At 35.6% G+C, this 13802-nt stretch overlaps 1 protein-coding gene across 1 annotated transcript in view; it reads left to right on the top strand.

The window, feature by feature from the left end:
* Positions 1–13802, top strand: part of LOC107659003 (VWFA and cache domain-containing protein 1-like) — an 89495-nt gene that overhangs the window by 40846 nt on the left and 34847 nt on the right. The window contains exons 3-4 of the mRNA XM_016447766.1: positions 4981–5129; positions 12419–12525. Of these exons, the coding sequence (XP_016303252.1) occupies positions 4981–5129; positions 12419–12525 (256 nt within the window). The remainder of the gene's footprint in view (positions 1–4980; positions 5130–12418; positions 12526–13802) is intronic.

The raw sequence follows: 13802 nt of genomic DNA, 5'->3' as shown, positions 1-13802 counted from the left end.
ATTTCTCCGATCACAAATGCAGACATGGTTTTATGTTTACGTGGCGCGATGCGATGCAACGCAACGCGTAAAAAGACCGTATAAGTCATTATAATCAGTAATTATGTCCCCACTGGATCTAACAAATGCCTCGTTTATAATGGATTTTATTGTTTTTGTCTCGTCGCGCCGGGACACGATATCACAGTATGGTAGGGACGTAACATTTACGTCTCACGCTTGAGGTATTCGGCCAATAACAATGCACTGGATAGCTGGCCAATCGTCACAACGCACTGGATAGCTGGCCAATCAGCGTACACCTCACTTTTCAGAACGATGAGCTTTGTAAAAAATTGACGCGTTTCAGAAAGGCGGGGCATAGAGGAGCAACAATGTACATTTATGTGGAAACTAATGTGTTTTTGAACCTTAAACTGCATAAACACATTGCATTACACCAAATACATAAAATAATGTTCTTTTTAGCAATGTCATATGACCCCTTTAATTACAAATAATTTATAGTTAACAAAATTCCCAATACCCTGTTGGACTTTGATCTGCTCAAAATCATTTTATTTTATTTATTTATTTATTGCTCAAATTCGACTTATTCATTATTATTATTATTCAAATTCAATTGCATTTTTGTAACGCATTCCTAAACTACATACAGTCCTTATGAAGCTATATTCTACAAGACAAAGCAATAACAGAATTTACATAAATTATCCTGTTTAAAATTGTAGACCCTTGGTCTTTAATATTGTGTCCGTTGCCTCCTTGAGAATCAGTAAGTTGTAGTTTTTGTCTATATATAGTCCATATATTTGTTATGCAGACTCTCAAACTAAATACACTGTTTTTATGATCCCTTCTTTTTTAATTTTTATATTTTTACTTCAAAAATATATTATTATTTGATGAGGTACATTAATGAGCACAACTGTGTATATAGTGTGTGCATATGTATCATCACAGCTAAAAGAAAAATAATAATTTAGGCCACAGTAACCATGGAATTTATATTTCAGTACTTTCCCATCTGAAACTGTGGGAATGCATTTCTTTTCTCCGTCAGTTATAAGACAGTAAGCCTGTCATCCACTAGTGTGATTTATTCTTGCCATGGGCCTCTCCCTCTTGCCTACTCCAGCTTCTGTTTTTGCTGTAAGGCATAAAGAGCTTTCAATGTTAATACACTCTGTTCTGACCAGCCTCAAAACAAATCAGCATGAGTGGCAGCAACTGAGCTCGTACCCTATGAATGTGTTTCTCAGTGACACACAAACACACGCCCTGAGCAAGAACGGAGAGGTTGTTACTCTTCACTTGGGTTTCCATGCCAAGAGAAGCCCTTTTGTGTGAAATATCCCTGTACGCTGTCTCTCTCGTTCCTCTCACCTGCAGCTATTTACCGGCTGCTGGTGAGAGATTAAGCCGATCGCTGGCAGGTTTTTCTAGCGACACCTCGACAGCTAATTGCCAAACAGGATTTTTGGGGGTAGACGCTGATAAACCGTTCTGCCTGCTGAGCCAATCAAGACCTGAACGTGTTTGATTATGAAGACACTCAGGCTTTGTCATGCTATAAAGCTGTTTTGTTGTTTCTCATTAATTGGTGCTGGATGTACTCATATAAAAAGTGAAGGAGATGTAGACGAAGAATTAAAATGATTACTCCACTATTTTGGATCTTGCCGCTGGTGTTGTTGACTAATCTGAGTAGATTCAGACTTATTGAAGTGTTACATTTAAGTGGAACATGTGAAACACCTTTTCCACTGATAAAATTCGGTCAAGTCATTTTTACATGTATGAAAACTACTTCGTGTTAAAATTGACTTGATATACAGCAGGAAGTACACACAAATGTGTGAAGTTTAGAAATGAATCATTTTATTTTTATATTATTTTGTGGTATGGTAATGCAGCCTAAATACAGTCTATTCTTAGCTCTGAAATCTGTATTGCATTAAATTTACCTAGTTTTAGTTTCTGTTTAATAGAGCTCTTCAGTTTGTTGTCCTAAAATCAGAAAGAGAATTGGCATATTCAAGAATTTCTTATTTGTTGAAGAATAAAAAATATGGAAATAATAATGGTTGTTAATTTGAGTAAACTGAAGTGAATTTTTGTTCTGCAACACACACAAAATCGAGCCATACCTCAGATTTTTAAACCATTGTGTGTTCTTGAAAGTATAAAAAATATAAAATATAAAAGTCAAGCATTTAAACTCATGTCTATGTCTTATTAAGTGGTTTTAACCAGACATTATTTTACTTCAACTCAAAAACCTTCTAAAACCCATTAGAACTTCCCAAGGAAAGCCAAAGTGAATTAATCTTCCATGTTAGCCAAAACATTTGTCATATTCGAACAGCTTTGATTGCCGTTAGTTTGCGGGAGGAAAAAAACGAAAAGCATTATATTAATTAATTGATTTACATTTGTGGTGTCAAGTCCTGCGAAAAAAAAAAACAATTTATGAAATTTACGGTAAAATACCAGCAGCTGCAGTTGCCAGAACTTTACCATAAAAAAATATGGCAGCAAAATTTTAGGATTTACAGACTTAACTTAAATTCACTGTAAAAACATGTATTTCATTAACTAATGTAATGTTAATATGCCAACCTAATTTTTTTTTTTTTTTTTTTTACAATTTTTACAGTTATTCACTGTTTGCCTTTGTAAAGGTTATATAATATTTTTTTTTGATCTGTAACTACAAATCCCATTATTCTGGGTTCCTCTAAAAAAATGTGACTTTCATCAGTTGCTCGTTTGGCAATGCAGTTAACATCTGCCAGTCTTGTGTACGCGCTACGCACACACATGGTAATGAAGGCCTGGCACTGCCGTTTGTGCAAGTTGAAAAGGCACCCCAGTGGAAAACGGCTCCAATTAGGATCATGTCCATGTCTTGTATGTACACAAAGACAAAGAAAGCCTGTCTTCTCTTATTGTCACCATTTTAATGAGCTAGGACACAGACCTTGTGAAATACCCAAACTAATTTTTTTTACACAGTTTGTCATAAGATATTTATGTATTAGATCATTTCTTTGACATTAACTCTAGCTTGTATGTTTCATTTTTCGTTTAAAAAAATGTAGTTGATATTGTGGATTGAGCGCAATAACCTTAAGTTATCTTCCAGCTCTCTTTCAAGGCTTGAAAGTTTGATTAGATTCTACAAAATTAGATACAAGGTTAGATAGTGTTATTTTCTGACCTGTCTGAAGTGGGAATGTTTCCCTTTGGGTTGAGAACTTGAAAGAATAACATTGAAGTTTAGCAGTAATGGCTGGAACAGGCAGCTTACTGGATGTTCACGGTTAATGGGTCATGGTACATTTCTCCAATCCAGGACTCGGAGGATGAGATTTATCATTTGATTTTGCCTTAAAATTCAAGTCCTATGTAAAGTTGTTGTTAATGCAAGAGTTAATGCTTTTTATGTGTGTATGTTTTGGTTTACTAAAACATCTGGTGAAAAGAAAGTGGCTCGTGTGTCAGTAATTTGGAGAAACTCTGCTGCTCTAGTTAATAACTTTCTCCAGGGAACTCCAGTCTGCAACGGGTAAAGCAGAACTCACAGAAACAAAGTTAATCAGTCGTAACTCCTTCACACAAGTGCAGTATAGACCCAAAGCTGAAACAACATCCCAGTTTTCTGAAACCTGGTTTATGAACTCAGTTTTCCCTTATAGAACCAAACCATTTTCCCAATGCCTGTGGCACTGCAAAAATTCAAGTCCTATGTAAAGTTGTTGTTAATGCAAGAGTTAATGCTTTTTATGTGTGTATGTTTTGGTTTACTAAAACATCTGGTGAAAAGAAAGTGGCTCGTGTGTCAGTAATTTGGAGAAACTCTGCTGCTCTAGTTAATAACTTTCTCCAGGGAACTCCAGTCTGCAACGGGTAAAGCAGAACTCACAGAAACAAAGTTAATCAGTCGTAACTCCTTCACACAAGTGCAGTATAGACCCAAAGCTGAAACAACATCCCAGTTTTCTGAAACCTCTTCTGGTTTATGAACTCAGTTTTCCGTTATAGAACCAAACCATTTTCCCAATGCCTGTGGCACTGCAGCAGCTGACAATGCATGTCTAATGGTGATCGATTACTAGTCTCCAAGTTTAGTTCAAGCTCTCTTTGATGTAGAGTGCAGGACTAGATTTGGAAAGCGAATTAATCTCAGTTTATTTCACAGGACTAATGGAAAGGGAGTTCTCAAACAAGAAATGTGTATATCAAAGCGATATTTGATTAATTTATGCTATGTTTATAAAAAGGACAGCATTGCATTCAAATGGTCAACTCAAACCAAAGGCACCAAAATGAAAATTCTCAAACATTTCAGTCAATACTTCTAACTTCTACACTGGAAAACTGAAAATAAATGAATTATTGTTTAAATTAAATTAAATTAATTTAATCATATAATTATTAAAGTGTTTTGGTATCATTGTTATTTATTGATTTATTTATTTTAATTAATTAATTAATTAATTTTGTTTTATTTTTTATTTTTTGTTTTATTTTTTTTTGCCAAAAAGTGAAAATAGCACATTGACATTTTTGACCAAAATCATTGGGTGGCAAAAATTAAAGGGATTATTCACCCAAAACTGAAAATTGACATCATGTACTCACCCTCTAGTGGTTCTAAATCACACAAAATATGATATTTTGATGAATGTTGAATAGCCATTGACTTCCATAGTATAGAGAGAAAAAAAACACTATGGAAGTCAATGGCTACTGTCAACTCTTTGGATATTCTTCAGAATATCTTTGTTTGTGTTTAACAGAATAAAGGAACTGATACAGGTTTGGAAGAAGTCGGGGGTGAGTAAATGATGACAGGTTTTTCATTTTGGGTGAACTAAATTGAACCCCAAAATTGGAGTTAGCATACTCATCATGGAGACATTATTGAAATTTGGTTTGCATAGATATTAATACATCTGTTTTTATTGTTTTCAGCTAGCAAAAAAGATCCGTGAGAAGTTTAACCGGTACCTGGATGTGGTGAACAGGAACAAGCAGGTGGTGGAAGCCTCTTACACAGCCCACCTCACGTCCCCCCTCACAGCCATCCAGGACTGCTGCACCATCCCTCCCTCCATGATGGAGTGAGTAGTCATTTATTACTCCTTTAATTTGACTTTTTTTCCATCCACAGCACCTTTAAGTGCATTTAAAGCATGTTAAATCTGTGTGAATCTGATGCGTCATTGTAGTTTACTTGTTTCACTGATTTTACTGTGTGCATGTGTAATGGGTGTGACTATAAGCTTATGTGAATGAGGAACGCATTTTTAAATGCCACAAATATTGTGTTTCAATCACTGAAAGGCAATGATTAGTTAGCTTAGTTGTCAGACTGCTCTTTCAAACCTAATCTCTCTCTCCCATTGCAGTTTGCAGAGTTTTTGCTATATCTTTTGTCTGCTTTGTGTCTTAACTGTCCCTCCCTTCTGTCTGTCTGACTGACTGACTGTCTCTCACACACATCCAGACTCATATGTTTGGCTCTACTTCTCTGAATTTTCATCTTCTCTGCAACTCTTTATCTCTGTCTGAATGGATGTTCTCCATCATCCGTTGCCCTTCTCAGCTATGTCTCTTTCATCCTTTCTCGGTTCATATTTTTTTCCTGTCTGCATCCCTTCACTATCATTTGACATTTTAAAGGTTCTGCTGGTTATACAAATGAATTATTATTAAGTTGTTTTTCCTCTACATTTACTTTACCATCACATTATATTAATGTGTTCAGTATGCCTCAAGAGAGAAGCCATGTTTCTGCATACACTCTTAAAAATAAAGGTGCGTCATGATGCCATAGAAGAACCTTTTTTTTCTAAATGGTTCCATAAAGAACCTTTAACATCTGAAGAAACTTCTGTTTCACAAAAGGTTCTTTGTGGCGAAAGAAGGTTCTTCCGATTATAAAAAGGTAAGAAAGAGATGGTTCTTTAAAGAACCTTTGACTGAATGGTTCTTTGTGGAACCAAAAATGGTTCTTCTGTGGCATCGCTTGAAGAACCTTTTGAAGCACCTTTATTTTTAAGAGTGTACTTTGGCAAAAAAATTGAATTAGTGAAGAGATTAGATTAGAAAAAGGCTCCCACAGTCATGGGAAACATAATTTAAAAATATTTAAACTGTGACCAGACTAGGGGCTGTTTCATAAAACAAGTTTACCAAATAAGCCAGTTTTATTTCAATTAGTCTGACTTATTGTCAGTTGATTTGGTTCAAAATAAGTCAGACTAACTGAAATAAGCCTGGTTTATTTGGTAAACTTGTTTTATGAAACAGGCCCCAGGTAGTGGAAATTAATCAAATATAAATATAAATTTTACACTGCCGTTTAAAGTTGTGTGTGTAAGAGATTAATACTTTTATTCAGTAAGGATGCATTAAATTGATTTTGATCTTTCTATTCATCAAAGAATCTTTAAAAAAACAAAACAAAAAAAATAACACTAAAATTAAGCATTTTTTTTTCCTTGAACCAAGTCAGCATATTCAAATGATTTCTGAAGGATCATGTGACTCTGAAGACTGGAGTAATGACTGCTGAAAAATTCATTCATCACAGGAAGAAATTACATTTTAAAATATATTAAAATGGAAAACAGATGTTTTAAATTGAAATAATATTTCACAATATTACTGTTTTTTTTTGTTTTTTTTACTGTGATCAATTAAAGGCAAGCCCTGGTAAATATAAAATACTCCTTTCAAAAACATAAAAATTCTATACATTGGTTAGAATTTGCTCGCTATCTTTTTTTTTAATCGTTAGCGTTTTCCTTCAAGATTAAGTTTGCGTTTGTCAAAAAAACGTGCGGAAAATGTGCAGTTCTCAAAGGACTGTTTTGGAAAATGTCTCTGTCCCTGAGGCACAGAAACATTTTTTACAATGTGTTGAAGGGAAGTAAAATTATAGTAGGCGTTTAGAAGACTACAAATAGAAGTTTACTTCAGGTTTTCCAGCATGTCATCCAGTGTCCAGTATCAAAGTCGAAGCATTGTAAGTATCACCTGAGGCTTGATGAAAAAGCATAAAAGAGCTAGCTAGGAGCTGCTTTATCCTACAAGACAACACTTGGATGTATTTATGAATGACACATCATTTGGCTTAAACCTTCACACACCTGCCCAATCAGCTCATCGAGGTTTATCTAAACCGCATCTTCAAGTTTTCTTAACAATGGAATGTACTACACCGCCTTGAAATTATCATGTTACATCCTGTTTGTGGGTTTTTGAAAAGCCTTTCATTATGACAGCATGATGAACAATATAATGTACATTTTTCTAAACTGTAGAAGTGAACAGTACTTTCGACAAGTAGGTTACAATGCTGTACACTTACATGATACGAAAAATCCAGACATATCAGTGATCTCTAGAAAAGTCATTTTATTTTGCGTGAGGGTGGTCCAGCACATTGGGATCTTGTGACCTGCTGTGTCCAATCAAAGTTGTTCTTCAGTTAACTCAGTGGCCATCTTGGTAATGTTTTCTAAGCATTTTAGTGTAGCTCATGTGTACTTGCTTGGGGAAAAACCAACATTTCCAAAACATCTCCAAAATGTTTGTCAGGATTTTGTTTTAGTAATATATTTAAAGGCAACCTGAGGACATTGGTTTCATAAGGTTAAATTACATTACAAAATTTTATGTAAAGGCAGTATAAGCATCAAGAATAAACAAAATATTAAAATAAAAGATGACCTCACACTTTTTTTATGGAAGTGCCTTTTCCACAATGGAATTTAAAAAAAAAAAAAGGTAATTTTGACTTTCTCACAATTCTGACTTTTTTTTTTCTTGCAATTCTGAGTTTATATCTCACAATTTAAACTTTTTCTCACAATTCAGAGAAAAAAATAATATTTCAAAATTGCAAGATATAAACTTAAAATTCCTCTTGCAATTCTAAGTTTACATCTTGCAATTCAAATTGTTTTTGTTTTTTGGAATAAAAAAGTAAAAAAAACGTAATTGCAACTCTTTGTCCCACAGTTCATCCCAGAGTTTATATATTCCAATTTTAAATGTATATCTCTCAATTTGAGTTTATTTACATTTCTGAGAATCGTGAGATAAAGGCTTCCATACTTTTGCCCTCAAGGAATCACAAAAATGCCTGTGCTGTGATTAATGTAATAACGGAATGAATAGATTTCAAATGTTTCACACCATATCGATGTCACATCCCCATCACACATCCCAGCGGTGTCTGTTCTCCCAGGAGCACTGACCTCTGGCTCAGGAGAATGCTTTAATCAACACTCACCCCCACTGCCTTCTGCTACACTTAACCAGCGATGAAACCGTCTAGAAATAGCCCCTTACTCAGGACGCATGTGATTGACTGCTCTCTCTCTCTCTCTCTCTGCTTAGGGGGATTTAAGTGTCGGTGGAGTGTTAAGCTACATTTGTGTATTGCCCAAAGGATGGTCTGCAAAACTAATGATGTTGAAGTGTGTGCATGTGGAGTCTGCAGTCTCCACATGCACATGTAATAATGCTACTACAACCAGTACCAAGGAAATACCATGGTTTGATGTTTGTTTCCAATGTTTCTTACATTTAAACAAGGTTTATATTGCAACAGTAACTGTGAGGTAAATCGATTCAGATTTTCAGGTAGTAGTAGAAAAACATTTCAGATATTCATTAAAATATATATATTTTTTAAATTTTATGGCAATAAATTTAGATCATCACATTCCTATTATAATTTTTTTTCACTTGGATCTTTGTTTTTCCAGTGCTTACATTTCTTGATTAAGGTTTCTTCCCCCACAAACAAACTCTCATTCTCCTGATTTCCTTTCCTCCCTCTTTCACTCCTTTCTCATTCCCTGTTAACTGTCAATCCGGTCTGTATCTCCCAATCCTTTTGGAGCCAGACCGTTTGGACAGGCTCTGAACCTGAGCTAATAAAGACGGCATTTCTGTGTGTGTGAGAGAGAGAGAGGGGGACGCAGAAAGGGAGCGAGAAGAGGGGCTTAAGTCACCATAAAGGGGTCTTAAACGCTGCTCTGCCGGACTGCATGCTTTCCTGAGTCAATGCAAGGTGAAATAGGGAACCTCTTTTCCCATAATCCCCCTTGAGCCTCCCTCTTAACTCTCGGAGACCGCTGTGCTAATGAAGCCCGCTCTGATAGACGCAGTGAGAGTGTGAGTGTGACAGACAGAGCTGATACCGCAGTGGTACGTGCATCTTATCTCCGCCGCGTGGCGAGACATCACCGATCTGCCAGCACTTTATTAGCTGTGGAATAGAATCACAGGGACTTGTTCTTGTCACCGTCAAACATGAAGTGCCACTAAATGAGGAGTTCATCTCCGTACATGAGGACGGCACTTTGCTTAGTTGAAATATTAAGAGGCTAAAAGCGTTTGCTGCACATAGACGGTATTAATAAAGAGATATTAATGACTGTGTACTGACAGAGATTAAACATTCATTTAGAATTACTGCGTTCTAATGCCTGATCGTACATTTAATTGTCATCTGACATATTATGTATTATATATTTCCCATTTTACTTTTAGCACAAAATACTATTTTGGGCGCTTAAGACTAAAGGATTTATTTTTCTTCTATTGATAAACCAATATATCAGCTTAGTTGGTTATTCAGCCATTTTTTGGTCAAGTGTTCATTCCCACTTGTGTCAGTTATAAAATCTAATGAACAAAAATTAAAAAAATTGATTTTTATGTTAATTATTATATTATATTGTTATTATTATTTTTAAGTTGGTATCTGCATTTTGTAAACCGCATCATGTTTAAAATCCAATATTGTTTGTTTATTTATTTCTTCTTTTTTTTTTTTGGTAATATACACATACTTTTTTTTAAAGAGATCATTTAAATGCATGTTTCTAATGTAACTGTGACATCAGGTATTGTTCAGTATTTATAATTATTGAATTAATTTTCAACAGAATCAAATGAACATTTGATTGGAATTTTTAGTTTAAAATTGTTGAGATCATGACAGTTGTCCTCAATGTTAGGATAATTTATTATGTGATTAAAATCGTATGCTTTGAAATTGAAATATGTAATTAGAAGTGAACAACAGCTGTGTTTCAAGTTCTTGGTTATTTTCGGTCAGATGCAGTTTTTACACCATGCAAGCTGAACCAATACCTGAGGGCTTGTTTTTCCATTCATTCCTTTTTTTCATCTCCTCATTCTTTCTGAATGTTTTTGTTGTGGCCCTAATTTGCATATTGAACCGAAATCAAACAAGTCTCTATAAGTCTCAAGCTTTTAGTCAATATATATTTTCTCACTCGTTCTTTCCCCCCATTTCCCTTTTGCTCACTTGCTTTCCCGTCTTTTTTCTGATGTAAAATTCAAAGCAGCTTGCAAATTTATTTTTTATCTAGCACATTTGCTTTGCCACCACATGTAAAGTGTGTTGAAGGAGAATTCTAATGACTAGGGCCTGATGGGAATTAAGTGTCTGAAGTTCAAAGCGCTTTGCACATCACAGCAGCCGTCAATCAAACCGCAGCCCCGCTCCGGCTCTGTGAGATGACAATAATAGGGAGAGAGAAATGAACCCGACGGTGAGAAAGACACTAGTTTAGTAATGGGTGAACAAAAAGAATATACGTAGTTCATGTGGCAAAGGACAAATACGATGCATTTGAGAGCAGTGCAGCATGGGTATTGTGTGAAGAAGAACAGAAAGATATATGCAGTATCTGCAATCAGAACAGAGTCGGTTGGCAGAGGATGAGGAAATGATGGCTAGAGCTTGTTACAGAGATAGTGTGTGTTTGTGCAGCAGTGATTTTGTAGAGTCATAAGGGAGATGAAAGCGAGTGTGGCAGTGCAAGATCTCTGGAGACACTGCTTAGATCAGTGCCCGATTAGTGCAGGCAGAGACCTGAAACAGCAGCATAATGGGTGGCTATGAAATATTATTTGTTTGGAGCACATTCTGAATAGACAAAACTCATGATTAAATCTAGTCGGGTTCCTGATCACTAATGGCCACTCTGCCACTAATCGTGTGCCGTCAACATGCAACTAACCATATAACTCTGCATAGATGGCACATTAAATTGGCTTATTATCAGTCAAGCCAAACAGAAGATGTTCCAGTATACTGTGTGTGTGTGTGTGTGTGTGTATATACACACAAAAATGGTTATTTGGTAAATTTTTCCTCTCTCTTTAGTGTGAATCCATCTGAATGTCAAAATGGACAGGTTGAATGATGTCCTCATTTTCAAACCATGAACAAAACTATGCAAGATAAAGCAAGCCAGACTGTATTACTGCTTGGCTATTTGCAGTGTAGATAAACATGTGTTTTGCCAGTCAGAGTGTTTTGTGCATTGCATTATTGGATTAATAACGGGAGCGTTTTAGTTTTTTTGTATGAAGACTAAAATACTAAATATTAATAATTAAAATAAGATTTGAGTTTTCATCCTTAAAAGTAATAGTATGACTTTTAAGTCTTTTTTTTTTCTAAATATTAATATTTTTCTGTTTTTATATTTGTTATATGTACACTGCCATTCAGGTAAGATTTTTTTTTTTTATGTTTTAGAAAGTGTTGTCTTAGTTTAGAAGTCTCTTTTGCTCACCAAAGCATTTATTTGAGCAAAAATACCATAAAAAATAATATTGTGAAGTGTTATTATAATTTGAAATAACCATTTGCTATTTTAAGATATTTTAAAATGCACAGCATATTATTGTGATGGTAAAGCTGAATTTTCAGCAGCTATTACTCCAGTCTTCAGTGTCACATGATCCTTCAGAAAACATTTTTTTTATTAATCTTAATATTTGGTGCTCAAGAAACATTTTTTGCTGTCAATAATTACTTTTTTTCAGTGAGTTTGAAAGAAATTATTTTTCCCAACATTAAAAATCTCTCTACTGTCTTTTTAGTCAATTTAATGCATATTTGCTGAATAAAATTTTTCAGTAAATATTTTTAAAAAATCTTACTGAACCTTAGCAGTTTCTTTTTATATTTATATTACTTCATGCCTGTCTAAAAGTGTTGGATGCTGTGAATAAAATCAAAAGTGTTCTCCCATCTGCTCTTTGTCATCCTTCTGTCCCCTCAGACTGCATCCCTCCATCTTTCTCTTTCATCTTCAGCACAAGAGCTGTGCAGCTGGTAGAAATAGATATTGATGCAGTCTTCCTCAGGGGGTTTTACCACACAACTGTAAAAGCTGTTATTATAGAATAAGAAACACTTCAGCTTCATTTTTCTTCATGACTGAGGCCTTGAACAAACGGAACACTCTCCGCTCAAGTGCTGGACCGTGTCTTCTTCAGTGTCACTTTCTAATTATCACTGGTTAAAAGAATCTGTACTGATGTTTTGTCCTCTCTCTGATTTCAGATTTGATGGTAATTTTAACACCAATGTTTCGAAGACTATCAGCTGTGATCGTCTCTCCCCTACCGTCAATAGTCGAGCTTTCAACCCAGGACGAGACCTCAACTCTGGTGTGTATAAAACACACACACACACGCACACACACACACACACACACACACAGTGTCTAAGCTTCAAAAACCCAAAGCCAATTTTCACTTATCCAGCTGCTACCATAGCAACCATTTGCAAAGAACAATATTGCTTTCCTGATGGCAAATCTTCAAAGATTTTTTGGCCTTTAGAGTGAGACAAAAAATTAACAAGGCTGTTGAATACGTGACCTTGCTGATTTGCATGTGGAAATACTTTATTTTCTCTCCTCTCATCTCTCTGTTTTTATTCCTTTCCCTTTTAAGTGACCACAGCTTTGTACCTCAGTGCTCTTTTCCCCTTTTATATCTGCTCTACCTCACTAATCAGGAAGTGTATGTTTTTATCACTTTATACACTGCGCCAGTGTCAACAGCTCCTCTTCATTTGAGATACATCAGTGTTTTTGCAGTGGGAAAGCCTCCCAAGCCTCTTATAGTGGTTTACATACTAGACAAAAGAATACTGAGTCCGTAAATTCAGTGATGGATTCAGCAAGTGGTTAGTCTGAATCCAAATTTGATAAATTCTTTAAAATAATCAGATTATATTTGTGAATTGGATTACATAGGTCCCCCGTTATACGTTTCACTATTAAAATATCTAAAATGGTGCATAGGGGCTCCAGTGAAATGTAGAATTGTTTTTTGAACCGTCTGTATAAACTGATTGGTAACACTTTAGTTTAGGGACCAATTCTCACTATTAACTAGTTACTTATACTGTAAGCATGCATATTACTAGAGTATTGGCTTTTTATAACTACTTATAAAGCACATATTAAAGGTGGGGTAAGCGATTTTTCAAAAACGCTTTAGAAAACTGATTCGGGCCGAGTAGCAAAACAAACTTGTAGCCAATCAGCAGTAAGGGGCGTGTCTACTCATGATGTGGAGGAGAGAACGTTCAGTGCACAGGACGGACATTAGCGAGCCGAGCGACAGAAAGAGATGAGATGGCGGATAAAAAACAAAAGAGGAAAACGTCTGCGGAACAAAAGAAGGCTTAAGGCAAGAAGTAGAACCCGTGTAAATGTCGGATCAGCTTTCCAGCGCTGGAGAGAACTCAAGTGGCGAAAGGCCTGCGATCGGACGCCGAGGTTGCTTTGTTTCTTCTCGATAGGGGAGTAACACCGTGTCTGCACCGCAACAGCTAAAGTCTGTCTTGTACACTGGATGCGACAAAACGACCGTTGAAAATCATTTGAAATTAGTGTCAATACGTCATGAATAGAACGCAGCAGCAGTTTTCTGTC

This window comes from Sinocyclocheilus anshuiensis, unplaced genomic scaffold (assembly GCF_001515605.1).
Source record: "Sinocyclocheilus anshuiensis isolate Anshui unplaced genomic scaffold, SAMN03320099.WGS_v1.1 scaffold311, whole genome shotgun sequence".
NCBI classification, from domain to species: domain Eukaryota; kingdom Metazoa; phylum Chordata; class Actinopteri; order Cypriniformes; family Cyprinidae; genus Sinocyclocheilus; species Sinocyclocheilus anshuiensis.
This window is presented reverse-complemented; position numbering and strand designations above follow the sequence as displayed.